General features: G+C 40.0%; 1 protein-coding gene across 3 annotated transcripts in view; it reads left to right on the top strand.

Moving 5' to 3' along the window:
- Window positions 1-23,896, top strand: part of clcn5b (chloride channel, voltage-sensitive 5b) — a 31,260-nt gene extending 7,364 nt beyond the window's left edge. For 2 of the 3 annotated variants that reach the window (XM_008435342.2, XM_008435341.2), the window contains exons 3-17: window positions 6,639-6,823; window positions 7,725-7,824; window positions 8,954-9,141; window positions 10,338-10,460; window positions 11,817-12,023; window positions 12,859-12,939; window positions 13,825-14,059; window positions 14,148-14,323; window positions 14,418-14,558; window positions 15,971-16,157; window positions 17,569-17,711; window positions 17,926-18,075; window positions 19,072-19,177; window positions 19,454-19,670; window positions 22,942-23,896. In XM_008435342.2, the coding sequence (XP_008433564.1) occupies window positions 6,639-6,823; window positions 7,725-7,824; window positions 8,954-9,141; window positions 10,338-10,460; window positions 11,817-12,023; window positions 12,859-12,939; window positions 13,825-14,059; window positions 14,148-14,323; window positions 14,418-14,558; window positions 15,971-16,157; window positions 17,569-17,711; window positions 17,926-18,075; window positions 19,072-19,177; window positions 19,454-19,670; window positions 22,942-23,032 (2,330 nt within the window). In that variant the 3' untranslated portion in view covers window positions 23,033-23,896. Of the gene's footprint in view, window positions 1-1,153; window positions 1,240-6,638; window positions 6,824-7,724; window positions 7,825-8,953; window positions 9,142-10,337; window positions 10,461-11,816; window positions 12,024-12,858; window positions 12,940-13,824; window positions 14,060-14,147; window positions 14,324-14,417; window positions 14,559-15,970; window positions 16,158-17,568; window positions 17,712-17,925; window positions 18,076-19,071; window positions 19,178-19,453; window positions 19,671-22,941 lie in introns of those variants that run through there. The other variant, XM_008435343.2, reaches the window with a different exon arrangement.
- The last annotated feature ends 771 nt before the right edge of the window (window positions 23,897-24,667 follow it).

The raw sequence follows: 24,667 nt of genomic DNA, 5'->3' as shown, positions 1-24,667 counted from the left end.
ATTGTCCAGCCACGTTCTGGCCCAGGAAGGCTCTCCTCGCCGCCGGGAGTCGGACTGTTTTGTTGACATTCCGTTTAGTGCAGCTCTATCTAGTGGATGCATAATGTAACTCCAGCCTCTACTGTAGTGTCTATTCTATGCGCCTTATAATCCGATGAGCCTTATAGTGCGGAAAATACGGTGTGTGTGTGTGTGTGTGTGTGTGTGTGTATATATATATATATATATATATAAATCTTAAGCTTAGTGAAACTTTAAAAAATTTCATTTAAACAAATCTCTAAATTCAAAATGGGATGAAGTACTTAAGATCCACCAATTAATTGGCCAGATATTAGAATCTGCTAATTTTCCCCAGATCAGCTGACAATATTGACTTTTAAAAAAAAAATTCTCCCCTAAATCCTGATCATTGCATCAAAACTAAGAATGTATCTTTTTGTATTAAGGAGAATAATCTGTAATTCTTGTATCAAAACATTCGCAACATTTTTTCCCTTTAAAACTGATCAAATTCTGACTCGGCAGGTCAGACCTATAATAAAAGTAGAAATCAGTGTGATGGGTGCATTTTTACAAAACTGGTGTAATATTGCAGTCTAATCAGGTCAGAATTGAAAGATAATCTTCAGTGCGGTGCAGTATTGTCTGGACTATTAGTGTTGCTTCCGATAGCACAGTAGCTTCTTTTTCATTTCAGTTTGAACACTGAAAGCCCTGAGACACTTGAGTTGTAAAGTGTATCATCCAAGATTGTTGAAATGTTTTTTATTGTGTTCAATCATTAAACCATGAAAAACGACGAGACCTTTGAGAAACATTTAGATTCCCAGAACTGAGTGAAAACCAGGCAGAGTCACCCTGACATTCAGCAGCTCTGTGTACAACATAAACTCATCTGTTTATGCGGTCTTTCACCTTTTTAAACTCTGCAATCTAATTTATTTCCACACTCACCTACCTCTCAGCCTCCCCAAACGTACAGGAAGCTCATTACTCAAGACCTGTAAAAATACTTCAGCAAATCACCATCCACTTCCCCAGACAGCTCAGCCAGTCATGAGTCAGCTAAAGATACTGAGGGAGGGACCTGCGCTGGGGCTTGTTCCTCGAGGAGAAGGAAGATACTTCCAGTTTGACTCGACGGCGGATCCTGAGCGAGGGTGGGGGGAGCGTAACGAGAGATGGGCTGGGAGTTCTGGAGCAAGCAGCTGGATGAGGAGGAACTGGTGGTGGATGGTGAGTTAGTCATTTCTGTTGCGTCCCGGCGATGTGGCTTAAAAGGTGATGCGTTTTTCCTGTTGGACCGCTCCCAGATCTCGTGCCATTAAGAACAAGTTGTTGGTATTTGTCCATCACATTCTGTGCAGCTGCTATTTCTGCCTAATCGTCTGCTTCCTGTGTTTTAATCGTGTTCATCTTGTTCATGTGGTTCTCTCTGTTGTGAGATGCTGACTTTAACTTTTACACAGCAGAGTTTAATCATTAGGTACATTTACTACCCGTCATATGATTTGGGTCCAGTAACTGCTTGAGGTTGCACAATAGAGAAAGGTGTCGGACGAAATCTGACTTCGGTGAAACCTTTTTCTTTTTATCTTTAATCTGAGTGAGGTGATTCTGTTTACCTTTCCTAGTCTTTGGACTGTGATTTCTCAAGGCTCCGCTGACTCTGTTGTGACTTCAAAGCTGAGAGAATATCCATCCTGTTCCAAGGTGGACACAACACACCTTTATTATTTTAGCCCCCAAAAATATTCCCATGAATCATTTTTCAGACACGGAGGAAACTTGTTCACTGTTGTCTCTTTTTGTGTGTCTTTCCTCAGGAGATAAACGGTATTCTAAATGCTTGAGTATGTTGCAATGAATGTTTTCAACACAGCCACAGGCCTGCGGACGGGTACATAGCAATCGCATGCAAATGTCGGGAACGTTGTCATCTTCACAGAACCTAGTTTGTGCTGTCTGAGGTTTCCACCATCTTGGAAAAGCCTAGAAATGCATCGATTAGTTTTGTCCCCGGTTCCAGTCTCCCTGCTTTGACCAGCCAATGCCAATTATAGTCGACACAGACTTCTTACTTGGGACTATATTAAGAACTGTTTAAGGGATGCACAATATATTGGCACCAATATCACTATCAGCGATATTGTTTTTTTTTTATATGGCCATCTTCCTGAAATAATGGCCTAAGTCATTTCCTTTGGCCAAGAGGTGAATTAGGCAAAAAAAAAAATCAATTGGCAAAAAAAAAAAAAAGAGACTCAGGCCATTATTTTAGGGATAAAATAGAATGAATAAAACTTGGCTGATAGTAACAACCGATGCTTATTTCCGTCTTGTTGATATTTCTGGAGGGTCAGAGGTTGATCATGTGATATTCGTTTGGTCATGTGACAGTGTTAGTCAGACACAAGGCTAGGAAAATGTCTGATATAAAATATTGGTAAATGTCCGTTATCGGCTCTAACATCAAGTTTAAATATTTAATATTGGCCCAAATGTTCATATTGGTGAATCCCTTTAATGTTTCTTTCTAGCCTTCTTGCTCTGAACTTTCACTAATTGCATTTATTAGCAGCAGGGGCGATGTCACACTGTGTGGTTAAGCTAGCAGTCACAGTAACACGGAGGGTTTATTATTTAAATCAAGGGAAATGATTAGAATAAACATTAGCACAGTTAGCATTACTGACCTTAGACTCAGTCTCTGAGTGTATTCATTTGAGATTTCCAAAAGACTACAGAGACGTCCAAAACCACCTCAAAAGAATAAAACGACGTTCAGTTCAGCCTTCCTGTTATCTTCTCCAACCTTAATTCGCTGAAAGCAAACATCTCGATTGCAGGTACAAGTTGATGTCCTATGAAGGACGACTGATTCTGGGTAATGACCCAAATTGGAAACCTTTTCTTTTTCAACAGCTTCTTTTATCCTTCATAACTTTTGTGGCTTCATTTTCAAACACGCCACCGTTGCTCCACCTGGCTAACTTTGAGTCTAACAGTAACAACATCTGCACCCAATGTTTTTGTAGCTAGCGAGACCTGTCAGCTCTCTGGTATGATGTATCTATCAACTGACAAAAAAATAATTTAAAAAATCAGCATCAGGCGCCCCGGTTAAAAATGAGCTGTTTTTTTGTTATATTAGTGTCTCGTCTTCCACAGTTATGCCATCAGATCAGCTTATTTTAATGCTTTGAGCATCATCAGCCAGCTTTCTGATTTCACCCCAGTCTTTGCAGTTTTCTGTAAGTTTTAAACTTTAAAAGTCAGTTCTGAAACAAAGAATTGAAACAGTTTTGTCACAGCAAATTGCCCTGAATGTTGTGGGTGTTCATGTCAGCGCGACCTCGGGAGAACATACTTCTGCTATTACTCGCTCTCGTTAGTCCACTCTACAGACCAGTTTAACCTGTCAGTTCAGGTGACGGCTGGAAAGCTACTTCTGCTTTTAATGCGCAGCAACATTTTTCTGCAGAGCTGCATTTTGTGTGACATGCCGACGATTGTGTAGATAGGAGCTCTTTCAGCGGCAAAGTGTGAAGGAATTCTGGATTCCAGCTGCGTTTCTGGACGGTCGGGGAATGTATTTACATTCTGAAATACGCTGCAGTTCATACTCTGTCACCGTGAAATCACCAAAATCAAATATTATTAAAGTGATTGCTTTGCCTCAGGAGCATTTATATCGTGAGTTTCGGCCAAGTTTGAGCCTGTTACATGAAGTAACTCTTACAGTGTATTCACAGTGACAGCTGAACCCTGCCTCCTCACTTGTTCTCAATTCTAGTAACACAGAAATAAAAACACAGTTATATTTTATCTGAAATTGTTGTTTTACCCCCATAATGACCCATCTGTATGAGCTTCGAGCTAAAAGGGCCTGACTTCCTGTGTTACTTCCTGTTTCCATTGGGATCTGCGTTTTATCTATTTTGAAATGCCATTGCAGTAATCAAGATATTTATCTATATCAATATAGTGGAATAACATAATCTAATTTGTCAGTATTTTACTAGTCAATAACAAACAATATATTTTTTTAAAAAGTCCCAATTTCACAATCAAAGGTGGTGCTTGGATATTTTTTTCTTCGTTGTTTAAAAACCACAGCGTCATCCGCAGACATCTGAACATTAACATATGTGCACTCATGTGGTTAATTTCTAATTTCAGCAGGACTTCTAAGAGCACCAGATGTTTTCTTTTTAGTTTTGTTTTTTAGTCATTTTAAGGAATAGATTATATAAAAGTTTTCTTTTATTAAAAAAGAAATCCTCAAAAAGAATCCATCGGAATTCGGTTTTTTATCCAAACATTTGTTCATTGGGAGAAACACTGACAGTCGACTTCCTGCATGTCATTTTTACCACATTGTGTACTGCACTCAGCTTCTCTTCCTCATTGAAGGCAAGAAATCATTTTTCTTCTGCATGAGTCTGAATCCGTTTTGCAGGAATAAACTTGTTGTGAACATTGTTGACTTTAATTTGGTTGAAGCTGCCAGGATAAGTTTCTGCGTTGCACATTACTGGAGAAAACCACAGTGAGGGGAAACGGTCACCCTGATGAAAAGTACGGTGAACTGTACGCTGTTGGTGTCTTGAAACAAAATCAAGCTCAGACATTTGCCTCAAGCTAGTAATAAACCAGATGGTGGCAATTTTAAAACATCTGCTGGTTTTGTCACATATTGTTGAATCTAAACAATTACTGACCACCATGTCTGTAATTATGTGTCTGTGTGGATATATGTTTATATATATATGCATTTTCTTTTTTTCTAACTGTCATGATGGACAAAAACAAAAAAAAGTAGAAAGAGATCTTTGAGGGCTCTGGTTTGGTTACAGAAGGAGGTTCTGATGTACGTTATGGTAAAGTGTTTTTAAGTTACGGAACAAGAGAATACATCCTATGAATAGTGTCAAAAAGGATGATTTTGACACTTTTCCATTACATAGACAGCTTTTTTTATTTCTTACGTTATTTTCAGGTTTTCCCACTGCTGATGGATCCTTGATCAGTGTCATCTATACAGATAAGAGTTATTAAATAATATACGTTTCACTGCTGCGGATTTTTCTTTTTTGACTCGATAGCTTAAAAAAAAAAACACATTACATCACATCAGCATTATTGACAATATGGGCCTAAAATTACCAATGAAAGTGATGAGAAAAATTCATTACTTTGTTTTCAGCTCTAACTTTTTAATCGCATGCAGTAAGAGACTAGAATGTTGCTCTAAAGTGGCTACACTATCGTGCACAATATGGATTCCAATCCATTTTGAAACATAAATACAGAATTTATTTATACTTTCCTAAAGTTATTATTCAAAAACACAAAACAATCCCAATCAGATTTTTTTTAAATTTTCAAACATAATAAATAACATAATAAATGTAACTTTACGCATCATTGTGCACTGATAAATCAACCAGCTCATGAGAGAAAACAAATAAGGAAATTTGGCCCGATTTCCTTAATTTTGGGAGTTTGATCAGCCAATACTTGCAAGAGAAACCAGTCTTATGTAGTCCATTGCCAACAGCCTTTTCACTATATTTAGTAATTTTTTTTTTTCCAGAGGAAAACAATTGGTATCAATCAGAATTGGCAATATCAGGTCTTTTAAAAATCGGCGATCGGCCAGAAAATTGCAATCTGTGCATCCCTGCAGCATTTCTTAAAAATTTTCTGTTTTGCGATTTTCTTCATACAGACATTTCTTCAGGCTAATGTTTTGCTTCTAAAGATGGCTCTGACATGTATAATTTCTCTCCAATAAACTTCGTGCTGCCAATGATTTGCTGCAGCTAGGAGATGTTGGCTCGTTTACGCAGCACTTTTGTTGTGACTCATTGATTTGTTTCAGCCATCAACGCAGCCTTAGTTAATCTTTTGCAGACAAAATGTACATAGAAAGCTTGTCTCTTGGTTCATGAATTCAGTGATTTGATTTAAATGTCACAAATGGTACACGACATGACAAAGTGACAGGAAGTGGAAGCAGCCAAAACAATCTCGCTTTCTCTGTGGAAGACTTGCTTCTGTAAACAAAATCGCCACTGTGCGCTTGATTTATGATTACATCAGCATGTTTAAGTGCAAGTTTTCTGTTACAGATTAATTTCCTGTCTAGTCTTAATAGAACTGAGCTACTCTGAGCTCAGTTATCATGAATATCCTTACAATATGTTTGATTTTTAATTTTTTTTTCTGTAGTCAAACCTGGTGAGGAATTTAAGTGCACCATCCATTAGGTGCATTAGTCACTCCTGGCAGGGAAGACCTGTGCCTCATACAACTGCACTTTACTGCACCATCTAAATGGAAAAACACTGAGAAACACTGTGTGAGTGTGTGCATGTGTTTGCCCGCGCGTGCGTGCGTGCGTGTGTGTGTGTGAGAGAGAGAGACCAGATCTTATACCTCAGCGCAAGTGATAAAGTTCATGCGGCTTCCTTGTTTTTAAGAACCGTGGCAGGTCAATAAAACAGGACGTGACCCATTTTAAAGCACAACAATGAAGTCAGAACCGATGAGTTGATCATTGACCTCCATGTATCTTTATTCTCTCTCTCCTCCCCCACCTTTGCCTCTTTCCACTTCTGTTCCCTCAGGAGGTTATGATGAGTACAGTGCCGGCAGCAGCAGCAGCAGCAGAGCAGCCGGTATGAACGGGAGCGGCCCCACTAAGCTAGTGGACCCTTTGGACGACCCGCTGCCTGGGGTGGGCACCTACGAAGACTTCAACACTATCGACTGGGTCAGGGAGAAGAGCAAGGACCGCGACAGACACAGAGAGGTATGCAGTACATTTGAAGGAATAGAGCGAGATAAAACAATCTGGGATAAAAAAGTGTTAACTTTGAGATTCGAAGGCATGTGCGTTCTGTCGAAGGCGTTAGCATGGAGGCGTCACTAAGGCGAAACGGAGTCGGGTTCAGTTCTCTGGAGGAAAGTGAACGCGCTGCTACAAAGGAGTCAAAGAATCGTGCATCAAATGTTGACAATTTAAAAACCAGGGCTGAAACGATTAATCTGATTAATTGTGATGAATCAAATTAGCAAGAGCTGTAATTAAGGCAAAACGGTATAAAATGTATAGAGTTTGCTTTTAAGGTAAAAAAAAAAAAAAAACAAACTTTGTAAATTAGGGCTGCAGCTAACAATTATTTCAGTTATCAATTTAATCTAAACGATTATTCGATTAATCAAATGAAAAAAAATGGCCACATTCTGCATATTTTTCATTTAAACTTATTTTATACAGTATTGGAAGTACATTAAAAGATGCTAACAAACAAGCAATTCAATTCCTTTTGAAATAACGTCTTTACAGACGGGTATTTTTTCTAAATCCCATGTGCCAAATGTATATATTTTTGCACAGTTTTGGCTTAATTACAGCTCTGAGTGTGTTGTTCTTTCAGAAAATTTACTTTATTTAAGCTGTAAACTCCAGTCAATGATTAATCAGTTATTAATTTAGTTGATAATTGTTTCAGTAATCATTTAATCACAATTAAGCTGATTAATTGTTTCAGCCCTAATTGCAGTAACATGATTATTTACTGCTTTGTGTTGTTTTTTCAGCAAATTATCTTTTTTAGAGTCCATATACTTAGTTAGTTAACTATTATTTTAGTGTTACTGTGTCATTTAAATAAAGCAGGAAGCACTTTGTTGTCTCTGTCACCCTGCAGATCACCAATAAGAGCCGAGAGTCGACTGTGGCCCTGCTGCACAGCGTCAGCGATGCCTTCTCCGGATGGCTGCTCATGCTGCTGGTGGGACTCATGGCAGGTAGTTCACACACTCAACCTTTACGTAATTACTAGCTTACCTAAATGGTGGGTGGGTGGATGTACATTGCACTTGATGAGAAGCTTGGATGTTTAAAGCTTGCAGTTAAATCGTCAAACACTGGGTGTTCAGTGCAATTATATTCAAAAATACTTTATTCATCCCAAATGTTGTAGCTGATACCAGTCATTACAGCAATGATTCAACATTCCTGAAAGCAGGTAGAGTTAAAATGAGTCATATTTACAGTGTCAATAGTCCAGACAAAGCTCTGTTGAATCCAGAGTGGTTCTTTGGTTCATTGGCGCAGAACGAACCTGCAACAGTTGAGTTTTGATTTCCCACAAGGTGAAACACTGCAGGTGTAGAGTCAGAAAATAGAACTGGGATAGCGCTGAAAACAGGCACGGTGACTTTTTTTTTTTTTTTTTTTTTTAAAAAGAAAATGATTATTCTGCAGATTGACCGGAAGCCCAGCAGGAAACTTGGCTTAGGTCTCAGGGAAAGCAGGCCAAGCACTTCACTGAAGAGTTTACACTTTTTGTAACATAACGGCATCAAAGTTAAGAGTGTTTTTCTACTATTATATAAAAGAACTACACAAAGTAGTACATAATTTTTATGGATAAAGCAGGGGAGAAACTTAAAGCTCAAACTTCTTTTTCCTTTTTTTTTTAAATGTCTGAATTTAACACAATTTCTAACCCGCATGCACCAACCATTTATACCGACAGATCAGGCAAGGAGGGTATTATTCAGAGAAGCAGCCATTAGATCCTCAACTCGGGCTGGGAGAACCTGTGGGCAGAATAACCAGGAGCCAAAACCAGGACTACCATGTCGCCTTGAGGAAGATCCGTTGTTCAGATTAGACAGTTTGATCATGTAAATGTAACTGTTTTCCCTACATGGAAATCATTGTGTGTGAGGGAAAACTACATCTCAACACATCTTCTAGCTCACTGTCCTCACTGGGGGTGTAATTACTTTGTCAATGCACTCCATGTTGGCTTGGAAAACAGTTAAGGATGCTCATATACTTAAATTGGCTCAAAAGAGCAACCTGGAAAAATATTGTGCGCTCAACAACAATTGGTCTCCATCCTGAGCTCCGCGTTCTGACCCGCAGGTGCTCTCGCTGGTGGTATCGACATCGCAGCTCACTGGATGACGGACCTGAAAGAAGGGGTGTGTCTCATCGGCTTCTGGTTCAACCATGAGCACTGCTGCTGGACGTCCAACGAGACGACTTTCCAGGAGAGGGACCGCTGTCCGCAGTGGAAGAGCTGGGCTGAACTCATAGCAGGAACGGCTCAGGTAGGACGCCGTTCCATAGGGTCACACGTATTGATAAATATTACTGGATTGGACATCACGTGACTTATTGTGCGCCACACATGTGCCATTGAGTCAGGAGTATCGATGGTGACACAATCACACCAAGAATCTGAAAAAAGGGGCGCAATGTTTCGCTATTAATTTTCAACACTAAAACAGCAAGATAACAGTCCCAGAGTATCATATTTCACAGATCAGTGTGAATTAAAAAAAAAAGGTGAGAAAGTAGTTAGTTATGCTAGCTTGACTATGACAACTTAACATGTAGATGTGCTGTGGAATTCAATTTGTTTGGTTCAGTTAAAAAAAAAAAAAAAAGAAAAGGTTACCCACACACCCATTTTCTGACAAATCATCAGTAGACCAAGTGTTTAAACGAGCCAATCAATGACCGCTGTGTTCAGACGGTGACTTCTTAACCACTGCAAAAAAAAACAAAAAACAAGCAAAAAACATCAGGCCTGAAAACATGAAATTCCACTGAATACTTTGTTTTGGTGTTTTTACGTACTTTTTTGTGTGGAAAATGTTTTTGTGTATTTTTGATGTCCATTCATGATACACTTGAACATGGTCGCTGCTCTGTGGGCGCGTGGAGCTGTTGTCAGTCGGTTGTCATGGCAACGGGACTGCTGGTAGAGTAAAAAGAGCGAGAAAAAGCAGAATATAAATGAGTTTAAGTTGTTTTTCACACCCGTTAATCACCGTTATTTTCCCTTTGGTGTGGCGCTCTGCAGCTGCTGCAATTTCTATAAGTTAAACAACCGACAAAAACTGAAGCACTTCCCTCATTTGTTCGTAAAACATGGTGGTATTCACAACTGTTATCAAGCAGCTAAATGTGTTTTTTAGGAACATCTTTGAGTTCTGCTCTTAACGGACATAAATGTGCACTTCTTGATTCTAATTGTGTTGACATAAAGAGCTTGAGAAAGTTTTTTTCTACCTTATTTGCACAGCCAGTCTTTGAAAGCTGCATGTTTTTAATGTCCTAATAAGAATCTCAGCGACTTGGACAGCAACATAAATGATAATGACGCTTGGGTTCCATCTACTGGCTGCAACATGTCATTGTTAAAGTTAAAGACAACATTTTTTTTTTCTTTTTCTGACTGAATTTATATTTACATTTACTTCTGTATTAAGGTTATTAAATGTGCTTGTTGTGTTTTCAGGGCCCGTTTGCCTACATAGTGAACTACCTGATGTACATATTTTGGGCTCTGCTCTTCTCATTCCTGGCCGTGACGCTGGTCAGGGCCTTTGCTCCATATGCCTGTGGATCAGGAATACCAGAGGTAAAAGTGGACCTCATGTTGTGTTGCGCCAATCTGTTTTATATCTATATTTTCTTCCATCACTCACTGGATTTCTCCTACAGTTACAGCCACATGTTTACGTACATTGCAAAAAAGAACAAACCCTTTTTCTCTCAGTGTCTGACGTTAAATCAGACTAAACTTTTCCTGTTTTAGATCAGATGGGAGAACCAACATTCTACATACTAAATAGCAGAATTTTCTTTTCTTTTTTTCTCTTTCAGTTCTAGAGAAAAATCTAGTCTTCACCAGGCTTTAAATGTGTTTAAATCCAGAATCCAATGCTCTCTGGTAGCTCCCAGTAGTTTTCTCTGTATGACTTTTAGTGTCTGCCCTCTTTAAGGGAGTTTGACCCACTTTCCTTTGGGACATTGCTTTCTCGATGTTTGTTTCGGCAACTACAGATTGAGATTTGGACCTTTGCAATGCCTGGAGTCTATCAAGCCCACATAATTACCCCTCCACCACCATGCCTAGTAGTAGGTGTAAGAATTTAGCTAAAAATGCTCCTGTGTTTTAAGGCCATTATTTTAGTAATCGATTATTCTGATGATTAATTGATTAATCGGATGATGACGGATAATCTTTTGCATTGTCCCAGGTAAAGGCCACAAAAACCAAAATGACAATTTGGTTCTCTAAAGTCTAAAGTCATTGCTTTTGACTTTCTCTCTTGGGATTCTGTTGTTACACAGTTTTAAGTGTCAAACCAGTAAACTTCTACAGAGGTGGTCATACTGATGGTTAAAAAGTAATCAAATAATTTTAGAACCTGATAAAGATCAGATTGTTTCTCTTATGTCTTGTTATGTAAAACCCAAGAATTAAAAGCATAGTATGATTGTCTGTTTATTCAACCCTCCCTTGTCCCTCTTCCAGCACTTAATCTTCTGTTTCCACTTTTTATTTCTAAAGAAGTAAGCAGATAAAGGCTTTGCTTTTTTTTTTTACTCTTCTGTGTGGTCCCAAAAGTCTCACTGATTGATCCATCTCGGAATAAAAAACCCAAACGAAGCTTTTGGCCTCTCGCTGCGGCTAGTTTCACGTACTCAGATCGTTTTCTCCTCTGACTGTAATCTCTCGCAGGTCAGACTCTGGTCAGGAGGCCCGCGGTCAGGAGATTAATGTCTTATTTGAAAGAAAATATTCTCAAAACAAAAAAAGGGAAGTTATTCTCCTCCTTTCCCCCCTTTTTTTTTTAGGGTTTTTAACTCGGAGAGAGAGCAGACACATGTCTGAAGCGATTCCTCACCAAAGTCTAAACATGTCGTCGTCTTTGGAATGGAAAACCTGTCCGTTCACACCCCTCTTCCTCTCTCTCCCTGTCGTTTTCAGATTAAAACAATCCTCAGTGGGTTCATCATTCGTGGCTACCTGGGGAAGTGGACCTTGATCATAAAGACCATCACTCTGGTCTTAGCCGTCTCCTCCGGCCTCAGCTTGGGGAAGGAGGGACCTCTGGTTCACGTAGCCTGCTGCTGTGCCAACATACTCTGCCATCTGTTCACCAAATACCGCAAAAACGAGGCCAAACGGCGAGAGGTGGGCTCAGGGGATGATGCTATGCCTACTGATGGATCGATGGTTTATTTTCTCTTTTGTTGTTGAACATCACCAAGTGATTGTCCATGGTAGATTGAAGTTTAAGCAAACTAAAACTTTATTCTTAGCAGCTCTTCCAACCATGTAACTACATTTAAAATTAAAACGTAACGACTAACATTTTGAGAGTAAAAGCAAATCATTTTCTCTAAAGCAATCAATCTGCAATCACATCAACATTTTAGATAAAAACCAGCTGAACATAATTACAGAATATCTTGTTTGCTTCTTCAGCTAGATAAAACTAATTTTTATTTTTGTGCACCGTAGGACAAGATATGAAATTTATTTCTTCAATCTGATTATTTGTGAAGAATCTTTCTTAATCTTTCAGACTCTATTTTAACTATAAAAGTGCATCTGAAGCCTTTCTGTTGTGGTTGAAATTATTTGTATTAGGATTAAAGGCTGAGAACAGTCACTATCACACAGCAATATTTAGCCTTTATGTTGATTAACTGAAGGCTAAGTATAGCTAAATATCTCCCAAATGACTTGCAATTGTTCAGAATCTTCAGACATTTCGCTTAATATTTTAAACACTTTATTGATACTGGAAATACCCTAGTTTCACACATCTTCCCTCAGTAACAACGTCCACACTGAAGAGTGTTGTCGTTACGTCTCGGTTGTGGCGTTTCGACTGATTCAGTCTTTCCGAGCGGAGAGTCATAAACATCATCCGATCCTGGTCAGCAGATGTTTTCCCAGTGCTTCTGGTTCTGATGGATCTGTTGTTCTGAAACGCTCTCCGTTTTTTCTCCTCTTCCTGCAGGTTCTGTCGGCAGCAGCCGCAGTCGGAGTGTCCGTGGCTTTCGGTGCTCCCATAGGGGGAGTCCTGTTCAGTCTGGAGGAGGTGGGTAGGAAGTTGAGAAATAAACCATGAGCTGCAGTGTGCATACCTGTCTCCCTGTCCTGCTACGGAGCCAGTAGAGTTATCGGCACCAGATGACACAGACGACTTGAATTAGTCGCGTCTTGCTTTCCCTCCTTGTTTGTTCTCTCCCAGCCATGTGACTTTGTACTGGAGCGAACGCACGCTGGCAGCTAATTAAGACCTGATAAACCAGGAATAAATGTTTGCTGCAGTAGTTTGGAGAGTCAGTGTGTTCTTGGCAGCTCTTGGTTATTAAATAACGAAATGTTCAATGACAGGAACAAATTATGATGTAGGGAGGGGAGTGCGTTATTTCAGATCTATTTCAAAATTGAATGCATTTGTTAGTCTTGTTTATTTTCTACCGATGTTTTCTGTGTACTAGTAGGCATTTAAAATAAAAATAAGTGTACAGTGGCTTGCAGAAATACTTGTAATCTCCAACATTGTCTCATTTTGCAATCACAAACTTCATTCTTTATGTGATAAAACAACATAAAAGTTTGTAATTAAGAAGTAAAAGAGAAATGAAGCTATACAAAACATGTGGAAGAAGATATTCTTGTAAAGAAGAGAGAAAAACAATTATTTTCACCTGCATGCGTAGTGCTACGTGTCATTGAGAAGTAAAACCGGACATTTAGCACTGCTTTGTGTTGGTTTATAACTTAAAATCCAAGTTTAATGTATTGCCTCAAAATATGGTAAACATTAAGGAGTATGAATGCATTTTCAAGCCACTGTAGTATTTTTACAGCTTCTGCCACTGAATCAATATTTTTTTAATAATCCTTTGCGCATACAAAGGTAAAAAAAACTCTACCTTTTGCTTACTTCCTGCTTCTCTTGATTCCTCCCCCCCAGGTGAGTTATTACTTCCCCCTGAAAACCCTGTGGCGTTCGTTCTTCGCCGCCCTGGTGGCGGCCTTCACGCTGCGCTCCATCAACCCGTTTGGAAACAGCCGCCTGGTGCTGTTTTACGTGGAGTTCCACGCCCCGTGGCACCTGGTGGAGCTGGCACCTTTCATCCTGCTGGGGATATTCGGCGGCCTCTGGGGGGCGCTGTTCATCAAGGCCAACATCGCATGGTGCAGGACGCGTGAGTGCTGCCTGTTGTAACCTTTTTACTCTTTATGTTTTGTTTATATGTGTGTGTACTAATCGACTTGTCCGTGCGCATCCTGCAGGGAAAACCACTCGGCTCGGGCACTACCCGGTCATCGAGGTGCTGCTGGTCACCGCGGTAACCGCCCTGATCGCCTTCCCCAACAGTTACACCAGAATGAGTGGAGCCGAGCTCATATCCGAGCTTTTCAATGACTGCTCCCTGTTGGACTCCTCTCAGCTGTGCGGCTACAAACAGGTCAGCAGGTGGCTCTTTGTCTCAGTAAGACAAGTTAAGTTATGGATAATGGATCTTTTTTTTTCATTTTTTTTTCTTCATTTTTCTCTTCCAGCCAGTCAACACGTCAGAAACGGGCGTCGATAACAGCCTGGCTGACCGGCCAGCAGGGGCAGGCCTCTGCACGGCGCTGTGGCAGCTGGCCCTGGCCCTCATCTTCAAGATGCTGATCACTGTGATCACTTTTGGCATGAAGGTCAGTTCAGGACACATGTGAGCTCTCGCTTTCTGGAGAGGCGCTTCGTAGACGTTTTATTTCGCTGTTTGTACTTAGCTCCTTGTTAAATTGTCATCGCTCCTCTTTGAACTCGTGGTGTTTTTTCCCCCCTGCGTAATTCTGTGGGATTGCTAAGCATGTGAGGAGACCACAGCTTACAACTGTGTTCACTATACGAAACTTTCCTTGTAGTGTTTTCTGTTTGTAAAAAGAGTTTTATGTGTGTTAAAGTGTTTTCACAACAGACAGACCGATAGATTGGTTTGATTGGACACTGAAATTGCAACATTTATTACATTTTCACACTGCACTGTGTCAAAACTATTCAAATCTTTTGAAAAATCTTTTCATCTTCTCACCTGTGGTGGCGCTCCACCAAGAACCACTGTAGGAAACGACACAAAAACCTCTGAATAAGACAGGAGCGCAAAATTCTTCACAAAGTGTAAACAAAACTGATGTAGTGTCAGATCTTAGAGGTTGTAGGATTTGTCTTTGGCAAAAGACCAAAAGCCATTTCTCCTGTTAACGATGGACTCTTGTGTTTGTTTTGTTGGTATTTACCCAGAATACCATGCTCCATAGTCCGCTTACTGCTTTTGGAGTGGTCTCTGGTTCACTTGGCATTCACATATGCATTAGAACCACACTTGAGTTCACTTCCACCAAACAGTGAACACCAAGGTTTTTAGGTGGACCAGAGTTTGATTGCATATTCACACCTCCCCAAGTGAACCAGACTTTCTAGGCAAATGAACTAAAGTTCAGTTAAAGTGGACCAAACATGGCTGGTGTGAAGTCACTCTTAAATGTAACATATAAATGAAACTTTCACAAATTAGATTTAGGGTACATTCATACCAGACCTGTTTGGTGTGAATGTGCAATCAAAATCTGTTGAGGACCAAGAATGCAAGCTCTGGTCTATCTAAAAATATATGTCCCGGTTCAGTTGATGTGAACCAGAGACTTTTGACTCTATAGCGCAAAGCATCCTGTGTAAATACAACCAAAACAAATGCATCTAGCGCTAGCTGGAGAAATGGTCCATGGGTCATTTACCAAAGACAAAAAAGAAATTCCACAACCACTAAAATCTGACGCTACTCTATTTTTGTTTACCTTGCTCATGTCTTCTTCAGAGGTTTTCATGTCGTTTCCTTCAGTGGTTCCTGATGCAGCGCCACCACAGGCAAGGGAAGAAACAGGTTATCAAATGTTTTGGTTCGTTTGACACAAATGTTGCGATTTTGGTCCCAAATCAAACCAAGTCCATCGGACTATGAGGTGTGAAAATACCCTAAATTTAGGCACCTTCTCACTTTGCTTTTTAAACTCTGGTGGAAAACTGCATTCTTAAAGCTTCCTGACTTTCTTCCATCACCACCCAGGTTCCCTCTGGCCTCTTCATCCCCAGCATGGCTGTGGGAGCGATAGCTGGCAGACTGCTGGGCGTTGGCATGGAGCAGCTGGCCTACTACAACCACGACTGGCTCATCTTTAGAGGGTGGTGCTCTCCAGGGGCTGACTGCATCACACCGGGCCTTTACGCAATGGTCGGGGCCGCTGCTTGTTTAGGTGGGGCTTCGTCTTCTCTGGATTTTTGCTGTTTCAGCCCAGTTCAGTTTATTTATGCAGCTCAGCGTTATCTCTGGTACTTTACATGAGACATTCAGGAGATCTGGCTTGTGACGGGGGAAAATTTCAGAAATGTCATATTGGGCGGTTTCCTCTGAAAGTCCGGAAGCAGCTTGGAGTTGATGAAAAGCAGGCAGCTGCTTGGCCGTTCGATAAAGACGGCTTTAGTCTCTGTGTGGTGGTATTCTGAGAATGTAGAGCTTGAACATGCTAAACTGGTTAAGATTGTGTGTTCAGTCCTTCCTGGAAATGTTTTTAGAAACTTAAAAAAAATAGCAGCGATGGGATGATATAGATATAGGTAGAACAAATGTCAAGTATTTTTAGTTTGAGTACAAATGATTAACCACTGACGTTTATTCAACGAGAGACAATACCTAACTTTGTTTCTTAAATTGGAGAAGTAATTGAAAGAAATTAAAATATTTCAAAGGTTTATTCTCCATGTGCTAAAATTATTTTCTTCTTCTAATTTTTGTAAAACTTTGTGACATTAGTGACCTTTTATTGACGGTTGTCAGACTGGAAAAAAGCAGCGAATTAAGTGTGCTCCTTTTTATGGAAAATAAAGATTGGTAAACATTGTTCTTATATATTTAAACTTGTTACAGAGACAGATTTTTGTTTTATTCTTATTACTCAATGTAAATTAGATCCTTTAAATGCTTCCTGCTAGGTTTTACCCTCACTTAGATGAAAAAAAAGACATCTGATAATTGCTTTCCTTCACAGAACAGAGCGATTTAAATGGTAAATAATCTCGGATCCGAATATTTAAACTCAAGGTATACAAAGAAACTGAATGTCATGTTAATCAGCTCTGCTTCTGCTGTTTCTTTTTTTCTTGTGCGTCTGTGCTGCAATAATTTTTTAACATAGTTGCGTTTACTTAAGTTTACTTAAGTTTCTATCAAGCTTACAACTAAAGAAACACGAACCAGTGTGAGCTTATTTGCACACAATCTTAATTAAATAAATTCTATTCATGTTTGACAGGTCGGACAAAAGGCAACGTTACTTACAGGAAACCCAAAAGAGTTTTAGCATTTCTAGAGTAAACATCAGGAGGCGATTCAGAGAACGGTATTATCTGTTGCATTTCTGACATCTTAATGAGCTTGTTTTCATTCCTCAAAAATGGTTGCCGGACGCTCGCCATAAATCTCCCATCCAGCTGTCGTCAGAAGGACGAGGCTGCCAAGAGACATGTAATTGAATTCAGGCTGAAGCCGTGTACCTCGATGCAACTGCAATCGTTTGTTTTTTTTCCCTGAAGCTGCAACAATCAGGTGGCTGGTGGTGTTTTGTGTGGACAAAGTCTAACGTTGTTCCGACCCGTGTCCCGTTGCAGGCGGCGTGACCAGAATGACTGTGTCGCTCGTGGTCATCATGTTTGAGCTGACCGGCGGGTTGGAGTACATCGTTCCCCTCATGGCCGCAACCATGACCAGCAAATGGGTGGCAGACGCCTTTGGGAGAGAGGGAATTTATGAGGTGAAGTGTCTACAAACAAAAACTTGATTTTTGCGTTTTCTTTAGCCCTCATTTCTAGTTAACGATCTGATCAAAAGGTGTGAACGAGTGGCTCTGCTTGTGTTTGTTCTGCTTTTCTTCTGGTGCATTTGCATTTATTTCTTTACCCTGCCATGTCTATTCCTGTGTGTCTAATCCAGCTAAAGCTGAGAGATTCACTCATTTGTATCTGCAGGCTCACATACGGCTGAACGGTTACCCGTTCCTGGAGCCGAAGGAAGAGTTTGAGCACAGCAGCCTGGCAGTGGACGTGATGAGGCCGAGGAGGGGGGACCCTGCTCTGGCTGTGCTCACACAGGACGGCATGACTGTAGGGGAGGTGGAGGTACGGACACCGAAAACCCCGTGTAGCAAGCCTGCAATTAAAGACTACTGTAGTAATCAATCATTCTATATTTAATTCTATCGATTAATCAATTAATTGGATGAAAAAATTGACACATTCTGGAGATTTTTCAGTTATACAATATCAAAAATATGTTAAAAATGCAACAAACAAATTATTCAATTCGTTTTACGATTAATATTTTTTTGTGCCTAAAATGCAATAAAAGCATTCCTTTAGTGTACCCATCATCATTTATATGTCGATCATTTGAAAAGTTCAGTCTTTTTCAGTTTGACTTAACATCAATCTGTTTTTATTTTTAAGATGATCTGATTAGTAAGATTATATCATAAGGTGCTTAAGAGATATTTTCTTTTACATAATTTGAACTAGGTGCAGCTATGCCCCCTAAAAAGTTCTGGGTAGAACATATTTACAGACAAAGCTTATTTTTTTATATAAAATGTACATATTTTTGTACAGTTTTGGTTTAATTACTGATCTGAGTATTGCCTTCTGAAAATTGTCTATTTTGAATTTGTTACTCTAGTCAGCGATTAATCGCTTACTAAATTAGTTGATGATTATTTCAATAACTGATTAATCACAATTAATCTGTTTAATCATTTCAGCCCTACTATGGCACTTTGTAAAAGTATTCATACCTGATGGAAAATAATATCAATTAAAGTAAAAGCAGGTTCTAAAAAGTATGAAAGTAAAAGCATGCCATACTTTATGGATTTTTATATGTTAAAAAAATAAAACACTCAGAATCACTTCTCATTTTGCCTCCACTTTGTGATTTGAAATTGTCACACAAAATCCCAGTAGAATACCTGAAGTTTGTGTTTGCATTGTGGCAAAGTGTGGAGGAGTTCATGAGGTGTGAATACATTTTCAAGGCAATCTCTTGTCATGTTTATGTTTGAATGATGTCTTGTTTTCCACACGATAGCCTTACGTGTTTTTTTGTTTGTTGTTTTTTCGTAGACGTTGGTAGAGAGCACTCACTACAGCGGCTTCCCTGTGGTCGTCTCGCAGGAATCCCAAAGGCTGGTGGGATTTGTGCTCAGAAGAGACCTGCTCATATCAATAGGTTCGGATTGTGACTGAATACAAACATTCATTTAAATAAATATTCAAATTGTACCATTTTATGTGATTGTGAGGATTGTAGTTGTTGAGACTCTTTTTGTTGTCATTAAGTCCCGGTTTAAAAGGCTTCTGAGCAATTCTTGTATACCTTAACAGATATATGGCGCAGTTTTTAGCCTCTGAAACGGTTATTTTGCTGGTTGAAGTGTAAAACGTTTGGTCTGGAATGCCGATGAGCTCTTCATCTCGTTTTCCTCCGCTCTGCATCTCCTACCAGATAACGCCCGGAAGCGTCAGGACGGCATCGTCAGCGCCTCCCTGGTGGTCTTCACAGAGCACTGCCCTGCCCAGCCGCCCGAAGCGCCCCCTCCACTCCGCCTCCGAGGCATCATGGACCTGAGTCCCTTCACTGTCACGGACCACACACCCATGGACATCACCGTGGATATTTTCAGGAAACTGGGGCTCCGCCAGTGTCTGGTCACACATAACGGGTATGATTTTCTTGTGTTGTATAACACACACCCATGGAGAGAGGGATGTTTAAAGAAAAAGGTCTTAAGATTTAAGTCTAGCTTTTATTGAAAATAGGTTCTTGCAAATTTTACGGAGTTCCTCTCTCTTAGATTGTTTTATTTTTTTTTAAGATGGACCTCCGGTTTTTAATCTGGGCCTGGTTGAGAGGCCAAACATAGAATTGGAAGTTTTTATTTTTACATTTTACAAACAATAGGGCAATCACAGATCACAAACAATGCTTTTAAAGAGTCTGTGTTCAATGTAACATAATTCAAGCCACCTTTGAAATGGTTGGATTTTGAACTGTACCAGATGTCAAAATGGTGAATTCAGTGACATAGCACACGGTCTAATCAGAAGCCAACTTCAGCGTTGGGTGGCTTGTGATTTGCAGAACCTGCATATAATAAAGCCCAGCTTTTAAATGTTTTGTATTCAGTAATCCAGAAGGTTCTAAAAGCTGGAGGGAAAATGTGAACGTTTGCTTCTCAAAAATCTGCCAGATGCAAAGACGATGGTAAGAAAAGTAAAAGAAAAAAATGAAAGAGTTGAGAATAAAGCTGCTGTCACACAGTTAACCATTTTGACATATATGCTAGCAGATTCAAAAACACGTTACACAGGGCCAAACATGAAAAAAATAAGGCAATATTTGGAACTTTAAAACTTGTCACATCTTTGAAGTGTTGTGTCCTCCGTTTCTGATTATTACACGTGCAATGGGATAAAATTCAGTTTTCTTCTGTGTCAGGAATTTGTACAATGCTTTACTGTGATGTCACTTTCTATTTACTATTATGATTTAAGCTAGCTGTTCAGGCATAAAAATCAACCGGCCTATTTAGCGCCCACAAGTACTCAAATAATTATCTGTCATAATCAGAAAATTGGTTATACCATTGAGTTTTAGTCACTCTCTAGAATGCATAGGTGAGGGAATCTTCCTCGGTGTAGACTGAGCGTTGGCATAATGTTTCATGAGATTAAGTAATGTTATAATTACTGATGCAATGTTTGAGCAGATGTGTTAAAATGCTGTACCAATTGGAGTTTCACTGGGCAAACGGGGTTAAACCCAAATGCCTGACGTGGCGTCATTCTTGTGCGACTACAAACGTGACGCGCTAACATGTCCCATGCTTGTCACAATTACGTTTTTATGTCCCCCAGTCAATGGACGGTGTGGTGTGATGCCAAGTAGCTTCAGGCTAATCGTACCGTTGTCCTAGGTAGTTTTTTTTTTTTTTGCAATTATTTTTATTGCCTCTTTAATGGACTTTAAAACTACAGCGTTTGCAAGTAAATGAAGAAGTACAAGTAGCGCAGCATCTTAAAGGGTCCTGAGCGTTGTCCACCTGAAATCGGCCAAAAAAAGACAAAAATAATTATTTTTCATTTCCTTGTTTTAAAACATCGAAAATACCAACATGGGCAAAATGATGTCGGTCATCGTCATAAATTTCTGTGTTGGCTAATTTTTGGTTAATGGCCCAGGCCTCGTCCTATAGACCTACAACCGAGTGAATGGTGCGGTACGGGTGGGTTGAATGGCTTTTACAATGTAAACGGACAAAAAAAGTTGACATTTTTGGTTTTTCTAGAACTTTCCAGCAACAAATGAAAGCTGAGATCTCATTGTTGGACCCCTACAGAATTTTTAGCCTAGTTAGTTCTCCTGTGAGAGCATACGACAAACACCTGAGTGGGGATGTTCTTTTGTGTGCTGGAAAATCGGGATAAATTTCTGTTCAGAGAGCCAGAAAGTGGACTCAGTCTGCTGCTCGGCTGATTGTAAAAGTTACCTCACTTTGTCTGAAATCATTTCCACACCATGCTCCACCGAGGCCCACTAACCTGAACACGTCACCCACAGTACAGCTGCGTGTCAGACTTTATACAAGTCTAATATTGTTCTCTTGGAATCAGACAAACGGACCTCAACAAAAGATACAACCACAGAAAGTGGTTGTATCTCTCTCTAAATCAGAGAGAGAAAGATACAACCACTCTCTGTGGTTGTATCTTTCTCTCTCTGATTTGTTGAATCTCGGCTTTCGGGGCGGTTTGGAAGTGGAAGTCTGTGTGTATTCTCACGATTTCACCGCCAAACAACTTCCACGTACACATGTTGTGGTCTTCCTTTGTTATTTTCTGTCTTTGGCACATTGTGTTCATTCAGAAGGAATGCCACCACCGACGCAGGCTGCGGCCGGGAGAGTCTCAACTTCAAAGTCTAAATCTAAACAGTTTCTTTGTGGGTGTTGGTGTGAAACGGCAGTTTCTCGTTCTGTTTTACAGTTTCGAGGGGATTGAAAAGTAAGATCACAATCTTTAGCAAAATGTCCCTTTGACATTTCCCACGGGGTTGCAGTTTAAAGTTTCTTCATGCCTCTTTAAGTGAAGTGTCTTTGTTGGATCGAAAGTAATCATCAGCAGAAGCGTCTTAAACGCTTTCTCCTCTCGGGGATCCCCTGGAACATTTCTTCTGAAATGAACTGTTTGGGGTTCAGTCCGTTGGTACTTCCCAGCATCGCGCGCGGCCTCTGGCAGGCCGTCGGCAGGCACAACGGGCCCCTGTAGGATTCACACGCGCCTGTTTTAGATGCTCTGCTCTGAGGCCAACAGGACGAGGCCCAGGCTGTGATCAGAGTGGATCCACATGTGAGGGTACAGAGGAATTTAGTGAATCTGCATTGGCGAAAAAAGAGATAAGAATTTTACTTTTAAACTAATATTGAAAGTAAGTGACTCCGTTTATTTGTTGGTTGAAATGACCGTTTTTCTCAGAATTATGACTTTAATCTGAGAAAAGTCTAAATCCTTTGTTGTTGTTTTTCCAGTAGCCCTAATCCTCTGCCGTACATTAAACATCTTGATGTGCTCTAAAATTAAAATAAATGTGGCACCCTGCTCTAAGCTATTCCTTCCTTTCAGCTGAAGCAGATTTGAACCTTTAGTTGACCTAAATTTGAAACTCGGGTCAAGAAAATATACGATGACGCACTTCAAGCGTATAAGGCGGGTCAGTCAGGGTTGATCCCAATTTCCTCCTGTTCTTCCACACTTGTACATCCCATTTTTAGACTTCTCTAGTGTCTATAACAAGAAAACGATCAGTTTCTTTCTCTAGAATGTTTCCTTCAGAAGCTGATACATATATATATAAAAATAAAAAAAACACAACGAACCATTTTCTCGTCTTAAAAGTTCGAGCTTAACCTCCAACTTTTTGTGTTTCGTCATCAGGAGGTTGCTGGGGATCATCACTAAAAAGGACATCTTGAAACACATGGCGCAGATAGCCAACAGAGACCCGGACTCCATCCTCTTCAACTGAACTCCTTTCATTTGTCGCTTCCACCTCCCGTACACGGAGCGGGACGGAGGACACGCACCAGCTCGGACACGCCTCACCTCTCCTCAAACCAGAGACTTCCAGCGTTCATTTGCACAAACAAGTCACGGTCGGCAGAGTTGAAATTCCTGTGAATTTTTTTTTCTTTCTTTTTGGAGGCCTTCTTGGATCCATTGAAGCAAAATGCTCCCTGTAGCAGTGACTCACCCGGAGAGCTTCAGTGGGTGTGGGCGACTCGTTCACATGTGCTCCTTTTGGCACTTTCCTTTCTCTGCGTTTTCTCTCGTTTTTCGAGGGGGAAACTCGGAAGAAGTCTGGAATTGTCCTCCTCCTACTTTCACCTGAGACTGGAGGGAGGAGATGATCCGACGTGACGGATGCCGAAAACTAAAAGAGGAGGTTGAAGGGAGAGGGGAAAAAACTTTTTAAAAATGAAGTGGGTGAAAAGAAGGTAAAGAGGTTTGGGAAGCTCCATGAATACCCCGGAAGTGTCTTCGCAAGTCCAGACAAGACGCTGTTCTCCAGGAGCAGAGGACGCACCGATGGCTTGCCCACAACACCGGAGGGGATCGATTCAGGAGTCCCACGCAGAGGATTGCACATCTACACTCCAATGAAGACATTGACGACAACCTGGGAAGTCCCCAGAAGTGTCTCCTTTATGCTTGAGACTTTGGCGGCAGCCTGGGAACCGACCGGCCACCGTAGCAGAACCGTTCTGATCCAAACACCATGCCATGCCTTATGGGAGATCCGCAGTGGAAGGGCTTAAAGAATCATGACACATTGATTTAATTTAATGTCAAATTGTTGATCCCACTAAATTATTACACTGATTTAAACAGATTGTGTTGTCTCTTTTTATGTTGACGTTTTTCCTTTTGGCTGGCTGAACTTAATTTGAACGTGCTACATTTTTAAAAATCCTGTCAGAATCTTATCCAAGACATCCAAATATTCCTGTTTGAAATTCTTAGACACTTTTCAACCTCTTTATTGCATCATGTTACTGCATTTAGGGCTGAAGCGATTAATCAATTATTGAAGTAAGCGTCAACTAATTTAGTAATTCTTTAATTGTTCACCGCAGTGTACCGACCCATGAGTGCAATAAGGTTGAATTACTCACAATTAATCAATTGAAATAATCTTTATATACATTTAATAAAAATATATACATTTTATATTTAAGATTTAAAAAATCTTTGTTGGTGAATCTGTTGTACCCAGAACTCCTTAAGTGACAGTTTTAGCTTAACCTCATTGAAAGTCTTTAAAAAAAAAAAAATCTAATAAGCACCAATTCCAATTATTAATTAGTTAATCATGCTTGAAGTATTTTTTTTAGCTACAGTCTTTGCTATGAAAGATTAAGCGTACGCTAAAGGAATACTTTGTTATGGCATTTTAGACAATAAAATGTTTTTCGTATTGAAAAAAAATCAATTGCGTATTTGTTAGTAATTTTTTAAGATATAACTAATATTGTATAAAAAATGCTAAAATGGTTAAATTATGTCTAAAGAATGTGCCTGTTTTTAAAATCTGATTAATTGGTAGAATAATCAATAACTAAAAATAATGGCCTAAGTAATTTTTTGCCAAGCGTCTCCCCCA

Source organism: Poecilia reticulata, linkage group LG18 (genome assembly GCF_000633615.1).
Source record: "Poecilia reticulata strain Guanapo linkage group LG18, Guppy_female_1.0+MT, whole genome shotgun sequence".
Lineage (NCBI taxonomy): Eukaryota > Metazoa > Chordata > Actinopteri > Cyprinodontiformes > Poeciliidae > Poecilia > Poecilia reticulata.
This window is presented reverse-complemented; position numbering and strand designations above follow the sequence as displayed.